Raw genomic sequence first — 7767 nt, 5'->3', positions numbered from 1 at the left:
ACGTTTGTACCTGTTTGAAGAGCTGCAGGTTGACAGCCATGGACAGGAAGTTCTTCATGGTGCTCGAACGATGGCTCACGAAGCTTTCTTCACAGAACGTGATTGGCTCTCCCTGTTCAGAAAAACATTTTTGCTTAAAAACAACAAAGCTCATTTTTGTTTGCACCAATCTGTTTTCGCACCAACGAAGCCGCAGGAAGCAGCACAGACGCGATATCCTGTTTTTTTACAGCACCAGTTGTTGTTGTTTATGGAAGGATTCGTGTCATGCACATGATGTGTGGCATCGTTACACGCTGCATCTTTTAACCATCGAGTATTTCAGACGATTTCTTCATTAGTGAGCTAAAACCCAAACAGGAAGGAAGGAGGAAGAGTGGAAGTTGGGGGGAAAAAACAAAAAGAGGAAAATTAGAAACTGCTCCCCTGGCAATGCATACATGATCTCCCCTGGACCAGATACACGTCCCAGTAAACCCAACAGTGCTCCACACGAACACATTATTGCATTATTACCATTTCTTACATCATGTCTGTCGGCCTGTGAGCTACAGACACGCAGGATGACAACAGAACCACTACAGGCCAATCGCGCGCTGCCCCACGGTCCTTTTCCAGTTCACGTTCTCTCATAATTAACATAATTCACACAGATTTCAACGATGCTCCAAATTCTTCAGAGGTAAAACAATGTGCTTTGTCTGTTCCAGGCTACGAGCACAGCGCGCCACATAAAAACAACTTAACAACGCTGGAGAATAACCCCATTTTCAGGGACTGGCAGAGGATACCAGTGGCCCAAATTACATCACGGGAATACAGTTCCACTTACATCACTAAAAGTTTTACGGCATATTAGCTTGTAAGAGTTGAAAGTGACTCGCGGTTTAATCAGCTACAGACCACACTGCAGCGTGCAAAGCTGGATAGCATACTGAGAAGCTAACGGCTACTAAGGAAAAACAAAAATTCCCGAGTACACAGAGCTCAGTGTTCAAACTCGGAGCTGCCGTGCACGACTACGAGCGCCGCTGCAGGACTCTCCCATCTTTACAGGGACAGTTCACTGATGTGCGTTTGCGGAGGTTGTTCGATTCATCACCACCTGGTTACACGAAAACAAAGCTGGTGAGAAATTTCTACTTGGCTACATTTGCCAGCAGGAAGGTGATGCGCATCTCCTCCGTGGTTGCACCGCGGCTTTGCTTTGGGTTTGCTGTGGTAGAAAGAAAACCGTTCCTGGCTGCTTTACTGGTTTTATTTTTCATGCTGACAGTTGTTCTTTTTTAACTGGCTTGAGAGTGAGCGAGAAGCATTTAGCCCCCTATATTTAATGTAAGGAGGACGCACAGAGAACAGATTTCGCCATAGTGGGGAAGGGCGAACATGTTTTTATCTGCACCGTTACAGGAGGAGCACAACAATCATTTTAGCTATTTTAAGAGACTCATTACACTGAACCACAAAGCTTCCAGGTTACAGAGGAAAAAGTGTAAAGTTTGATGATTGCCTGCCGTTTGTTCACATGGTGAACTTTTCCTGTACAGCAGAACAATAACAAACATCGATTGAAGGACTTGGCGTAATTTTACCACATCACAGGGTTCAATGCATGTCTTTATCCCGTCTTCCTTCTCTCAAACCAACCAATCACAGCAGATGGCCCCGCCCCTCCCTGAGCCTGGTTCTGTCGGAGGTTTCTTCCTGTTAAAAGGGAGTTTTTCCTTCCCACTGTCGCCAAAGTGCTGCTCATAGGGGGTCATATGATTGTTGTATGTATTATTGCAGGGTCTACCTTACACTATAAAGCACCTTGAGGTGACTGTTGTTGGGATTTGGTGCTGTGTAAATAAAATTGAATTGAATTGAATTCCAAAATTGCAAATGCTGAGGATGAGCCAACAGTAAAAACGAGGAAGATTCTTTCAGACAGACGATGATGTGTCGGTCAGGCTTCATGCTTTAATGCGCAGTCTTTATTTAAAATGGAAACATTTTATTGCATGTTCTGGATGCTTCCATCTCATGCTGGCTTATATCTGTGCAGGCACTTTGCATACAAAGCTGCAAATTTTGTGAGCAAACTGTAACTTTCTGAGATTATGCACGGAGAAGGTTTCTGTGTCTAAAATAATCGTTACCACTTTTAAACATGCGATTGCACCTCAACCACACCTATCCACAGCTTCACATCTGGCTGGATGATCTGAACTGGTTACACGTGTCGTTTAGTCAAACCTGAGCGAATAGGACCGACCGCACACCCGCCTACCCAGCCTGGCCTCACCGATGGTGGTAAAAACCGATTTGCTATTTCGGGTTCTTTTGTCAGACACCTGTGTTACTCCGAGCTAGCGAGAAGCACCTGGGGAGCTTTAACGTGAGCCGAAACCGACGATCTGCCCGTATAATCAGCCGACTGCTTTTCGACTCATTATCATTTTCGAGTTTTGTTTCATTTACAACCCAGCGAGACTCTCACCGAGCATCCACACCCCTCCTTCTGTCGAGGCATATGGGTCTGTGAACTACAGAGCGCCTCAGCTCTCTCCGGGAAGATCTTTCCTTCAGAACGACGAGCAGAGCGATATTCCCCAAATTTCGGGACATGGGGTAGAGATCTTCTTTATTAAATCACAAGTGTAGTTTGTGCATGTATGTTAACTCCAAAGCTTTTACACAGATCCTAAAAGTCTAAAAGAAAACAGTGTGTGAACGTGAGCGAACTGAGAAATCGCCGCGCGATGCGCTCGCACGCACAAACACACAGAGTCTCGGCGCCTGTGTCAGAGGGGAGGCAGTTTGTTCGTATACAGCCTGTATACAAAGAAAAGAGAGACAGCATCAATAATGTAGCATCTTGACTCCGGGAGTCCACAAAGTCCAATTAATCTCAAAGCCAGAGGAACAAAGGCTTTGCTATCTGACAAACAGGACATGGTGTAGTTTGCTGTGCTCTGATTCAGACTTGATAAGCAGAAAAGATCTAGAAAAGAAATGTTAGGGGGCTTAGCAAAGGCGAGTTAAACACCAAAGGTGGCTAAAAGAGATCTTCAAAGGGAACGTCCCGACTCTTTTCGGCTCCTCTGACATTTCACCGTCTCAGACAAGCCCACCTTAGCTCCTCACTCTGACTGAAAACACACCTTTCACTTTGAGTCGAAACAGATTAAATTTGACTCTGTTCAGCCAAACTGAAAATGCTGCTGTGTGCTGCGCATGCTTAGGAGAAAATACACCGGCCTATGTGCATCACTGCATATGAATGTGCTGTATATAAACGCACGGTACCGGTCTGTGAGTCGTTTGGACCAGACCGTGAGAGTTGAGCCTCGGGTGTTTTTATCGTTAACTCTTTTTTTTGGTAGCAGTACTGGTTTTATTTTGTTGTATTTATCCGTGCCACCTTAAAGGTCGGTCCGTGAAAATATTGCTGGACATAAACCGGTCCGTGGTGCAAAAAAGGCTGGGGACTGCTGGTTTATAAGGTTGGGAAACCTGCAGTCAGCTGAGCCTGAAGGAGTCACAACGCTTCTCCCAGCATGTGAAAGATTTTGCACATATACACTCGGACACCGTACTCTTCACATCAGCGGTCATGCGTGATTTTTACAACACAAAAGTTAAATAAAAGCGTCGCCCATTGTTTGAGCGAGCTCACTCTTTACGCACATTCAGTGGCTTTCAGTGATTAACATGGTGATTAATGACGTCCTTACAGGTTTATATCTGAGAGCGTCTCTGTAGGATCCAAACAGAGCGGCCTGCGCTCTCAGGAAGGCCCTCGCCACACCACTTCCCGTCGCTGTCGACTGCTTCTTCAGCTTGCTCTTCAGCGAGGACACCTGATGGAAAAGAAAATCGGGAGAGAGAGGTGGTGGGGTGCGGGGGAGAGACGGAGGGGTAAAAGTTAAATTATCACCTCTGAAATTGGTGGAAGAAACAGCTAGCCTATTCTGGGTGTGAAGTATCACATTTGCAGGTCATCTCAAAGAAGGGAAAGGAAAGAAAGGGAGAAGCTTCAGCCTTTCCACCGATCTGTTGTGCTGCTGGGAGCACCTGCTGCTTTGCTAATTGAGCGGAGCACGGGGGCGGCGAGGAGGAGGGGACATCGGCGAGGAAATGGAAGCTCGCATTCTTGATTTTCCTCTCTCACCCTCTCCTTCTCCATACTGCTCTTCACCCCCTCCCTCCCTCCGCCACCCATCACCTTCTTGCTTTTTTCACCATCTCTCCCTCCTGCTTTCCCCTCCCCTCTTGGCTCTGCTGGACTCCCTCTAGAAGAGGATTCTTGACATAAAGCGTCTTTAATTATTTTCCCCTCTCCTGGCTCTGTCTCCAGGACTCCAGGCGAGAGTGGAGGAGCAGCAGGCCCGAGCTTGTTTTAGGATGACAAAAGATTCACCCCGGCCACCGGGCCCTGGGGAGTCTGGGAAGGAAGTTGTCAAGAGGCTCTCCTCACCTGCTCAGCAGTCGTCTGTGTTGTGGCAGTGCGAGGAGGAGGCAGAGCTAGCGAGGCACTGCTCCTCTCTGTGTGGGCTGTGCCAGCCTAGCACAAAAGCACAATGTTTGATCGGGTTGCGCAGGAAGTCTAGATTACTCTAACAGTGGGCTGGTAGCGCTGGCTTTGAATCCCAATTGCAAAAGGAAAACATTACGTTTAACCTTCAACCTCAATTAGTGAGAGATGGATCGAGTGCACCTCCAAACTTTGCATTGTTTCAGTCTATATTCTACACCAGCGTAAAACAGGTTGAAATACCACCTGCCAAACTGGGACACAAACTGGGAGTGCACAATGACCACCAAGAAAAGGGAAAGTTCCCGTTTGAATTAATCTAACGTAGAGTCATCACGTCGAGGTTTCTCAAACGTACCAGTGTTGTTCCTGTTACCCTCATCTATCACATCACCGCACGCACTCTGTTTATTTGCACACCTCTTAAATCGCTATTTGCACATTTTTACTGTAAATGACGGTGGCCCTGAGAGGCCAAACGGACTGCAACTTAAGAAAACACCAGCAATAAGAAAAACGCAGCAAAAGCCCACAAAACACACCGGAAATGGGAAAACGGAAATAGGAAAAAAGTTATTTCCAAAAGCACAAGTGTTTCTGGGGAGACAATAACCTGACGGACCAGTTGCAGGAACCAAAACATGCTAAGAATTGCGCTGAGAGACACTTAAACCAAGTGGAGGACCTGTCGGAGAGGTGTGTTAGCCTAACTAAAAATCACCAGATTAAAACACACCTAGCATGTTTTGGTTCCTGCAACTGGTCCGTCAGGTTATTGTCTCCCCAGAAACACTTCCCTTGTGCTTTCGGAAATCTGTGTTTCCTATTTCCGTTGTGTTTTGTGTACTTTTGCAGCTGGTGTTTGTTTAAGTTGCAGTCCGTTTGGCCTCTCAGGGCCACCGTAGTAAAATTTTAAATTTAAAATCTGTAAATTTTGTAAATTTCCTTATTGTAATTTAATGGACGGGATTGCAATAAGCATTTCACCACATGTCGTACTGTGTATGTGTGTGAGACGAATACAATTTGAGTATCTGCAGCGAAAAAGTCAAAGCGACGAAAGCAGAAAAACATCTGACCGCATGTTTGCAGCAAATATGATAAAGTGCTGATCTGGTCTGTGGTCGCGCACATCGCGCCGCGGCGTTGGGGGGATTTTGTCATCTGGCATCTGCAATTAGCCGATCTGGGAAACTTCAGGGAGGAGAAGCAAAGTGTTAGCACAGCTCACACGGAGGACACGCGGGGAGAGGCAGAAAGAAAGGCAGCCGGAGAGTGTGGCGGTTTAAACTGGGACAAAGACAAAATGAACAGTGTTGATTTGGCTCCCCTGGGCTTTCTCACTCTCCACAGCGTCCCCGTGCTGCCATCGCAAATGCTCCCAGGCATCAAACAGAAAGTTTATCACGGTTAAATTAACAAGTGTCATCTCCATATTCACTCATTGTGCTAAATGCTTTTATGTTTATGTAAAGCCCTTTTTGGAATTAATATTTAATGTTTATGTGCATTTTCACTGTTTCCCCCCTTCCTCGCAAATCATTAAACTGCCCCCCCCCCCCCCTCTCTCCTTTTTGGAGGGGGGAGAATCAAAGCGAACACAATGTCAGTCTACGAGGGGGAGGCATACCCCCGAAGACTGTCAGAGGAGCCGGATAGTGGAGTTTACTGTGCGCACTGCAGCTTTGAACGGGTGAGAGCGCCGCGAACACTTTTTAATGAGGTGGGGACACAATCACCGTTTTGTTTTTTTACTTCCCGGCGTTTGAAAAACGGGCGATAAAGCGAAGAGTTGGAAGTTTCACCTTCGTTCACAGGAAGAGTTCAAAAATCCTCCTTCGGTCACACGTAGCGATTAATTAAATTGTCAGATATTACAAATCAAATATAGTCGTAGCTGTTTGGTTAATAGAAATGAAAACGCGCCTCGCACGGGAACAAAAAAGAAAGAAATAAAACCAACTGTACGTCGTAATTGGGTTTTGAATATGGCGCCTACGCCACAATCATCAGGTGTGCCTCCGCGGTAATGGCTCTGTCAAACTAATTAACTTCTGCAGTTTGAGTGAAGCTAACGAGATGCGTACAGGCATCAGAGGAAGGCCAGGCTCTACAGGTGATAACCCTATTTGGCAGTGACATTTTTTAGTGTAAAGTCACAGTGGCGGTGATGAGATCAAAGCCAGAGAGTCCCCCATTGGGTCCAATTAGAACTATAGCATTGTACAGGGAAGGGGTGGCAGGGGGAGAGAGGGGAGAGAGGGGAGTGGGTGGTTGTCGGAGAGAGACACAGAGAGAGAGGGAAAAACTGTTGAGTTATGATATTCATAATCTATGCAGAGAGGCCTTTCCAGTACAGGTCTTCTCCCCATAGCTGTGATCTTTTCAATTTACATCAAGGGAAGATGGTCGGGGATGAAAGCGGGGCATCCAGGCGCTAGGCCCCCAGAGGGCAGACACGGGGCCTCATTAAGGCCCGGCCCAGCCAGCCCCAAACAGGATTTGAAGTGCGTCACATAAAGAGCACGGGGTCAAAGGTCAGACATAGAACAGATCTCCATTTAACTCTCCAGCTGGAGATGGTAATTAGCAGGTGCAATGATGATCCCTGCCTGAATGTAAGGGATGATACCTCTGTAGGTGACACCAGGCATCTGTGTGAACGCGCGCGAAAGTCTGCGCTCACGCCGCCGCCTTGATGCATCGAGTGAGCATCAATCAAGGGCATCGCACTGCTGCGCACGTGTGCGCGAAACGCACGAGCTTTTGGAGAATTTAAAAAAAAAAGCAAACTTACCATGTGATTTCCTGTTTTGTAAAGTGACACAGAATCAGGTAATGATGACGCACACAAGCGTTCACTTTTAATAAACAAAAGGAGAAGAAAAAACATCTGCAAACGAGCTCGATTATATACAGATATGTAGAATTTTACTTTAAATTTTTACTTGGGCATTACAAAAAAAAAGTCTCACAAATAACGACCCCGATGCTTCTGTTGTTTTAAAAGAACGAATAAAAAGTTGGATTTTCTTCTCACAAAAAAGGAATGTTTTGTTTAAGAATCTGTCCAGGGAAAGAAAGCCATGGGGACGCAATTAAAGAACTACAAAGAAAAAAATAGTTATGAAAATCTCCCACTTTCTTTTGATGTGCTGCAGTCTGAACTGTACACACACACAAATCTGAACAAAGACACACACACACACACACACACACACACACACACACACACACACACACACACA

At 46.1% G+C, this 7767-nt stretch overlaps 1 protein-coding gene across 2 annotated transcripts in view; it reads right to left on the bottom strand.

Moving 5' to 3' along the window:
• Positions 1 to 7767, bottom strand: part of dennd1b (DENN/MADD domain containing 1B) — a 93231-nt gene that overhangs the window by 23101 nt on the left and 62363 nt on the right. For both annotated transcript variants that reach the window (XM_005733176.1, XM_005733177.1), the window contains 2 exons: positions 3720 to 3845; positions 11 to 112 (listed from right to left, as the gene is read on the bottom strand). In XM_005733176.1, the coding sequence (XP_005733233.1) occupies positions 11 to 112; positions 3720 to 3845 (228 nt within the window). The remainder of the gene's footprint in view (positions 1 to 10; positions 113 to 3719; positions 3846 to 7767) is intronic.

The sequence above is a fragment of the Pundamilia nyererei genome, unplaced genomic scaffold (genome assembly GCF_000239375.1).
Source record: "Pundamilia nyererei isolate P.nyererei 1_Seehausen unplaced genomic scaffold, PunNye1.0 scaffold00050, whole genome shotgun sequence".
NCBI classification, from domain to species: domain Eukaryota; kingdom Metazoa; phylum Chordata; class Actinopteri; order Cichliformes; family Cichlidae; genus Pundamilia; species Pundamilia nyererei.
This window is presented reverse-complemented; position numbering and strand designations above follow the sequence as displayed.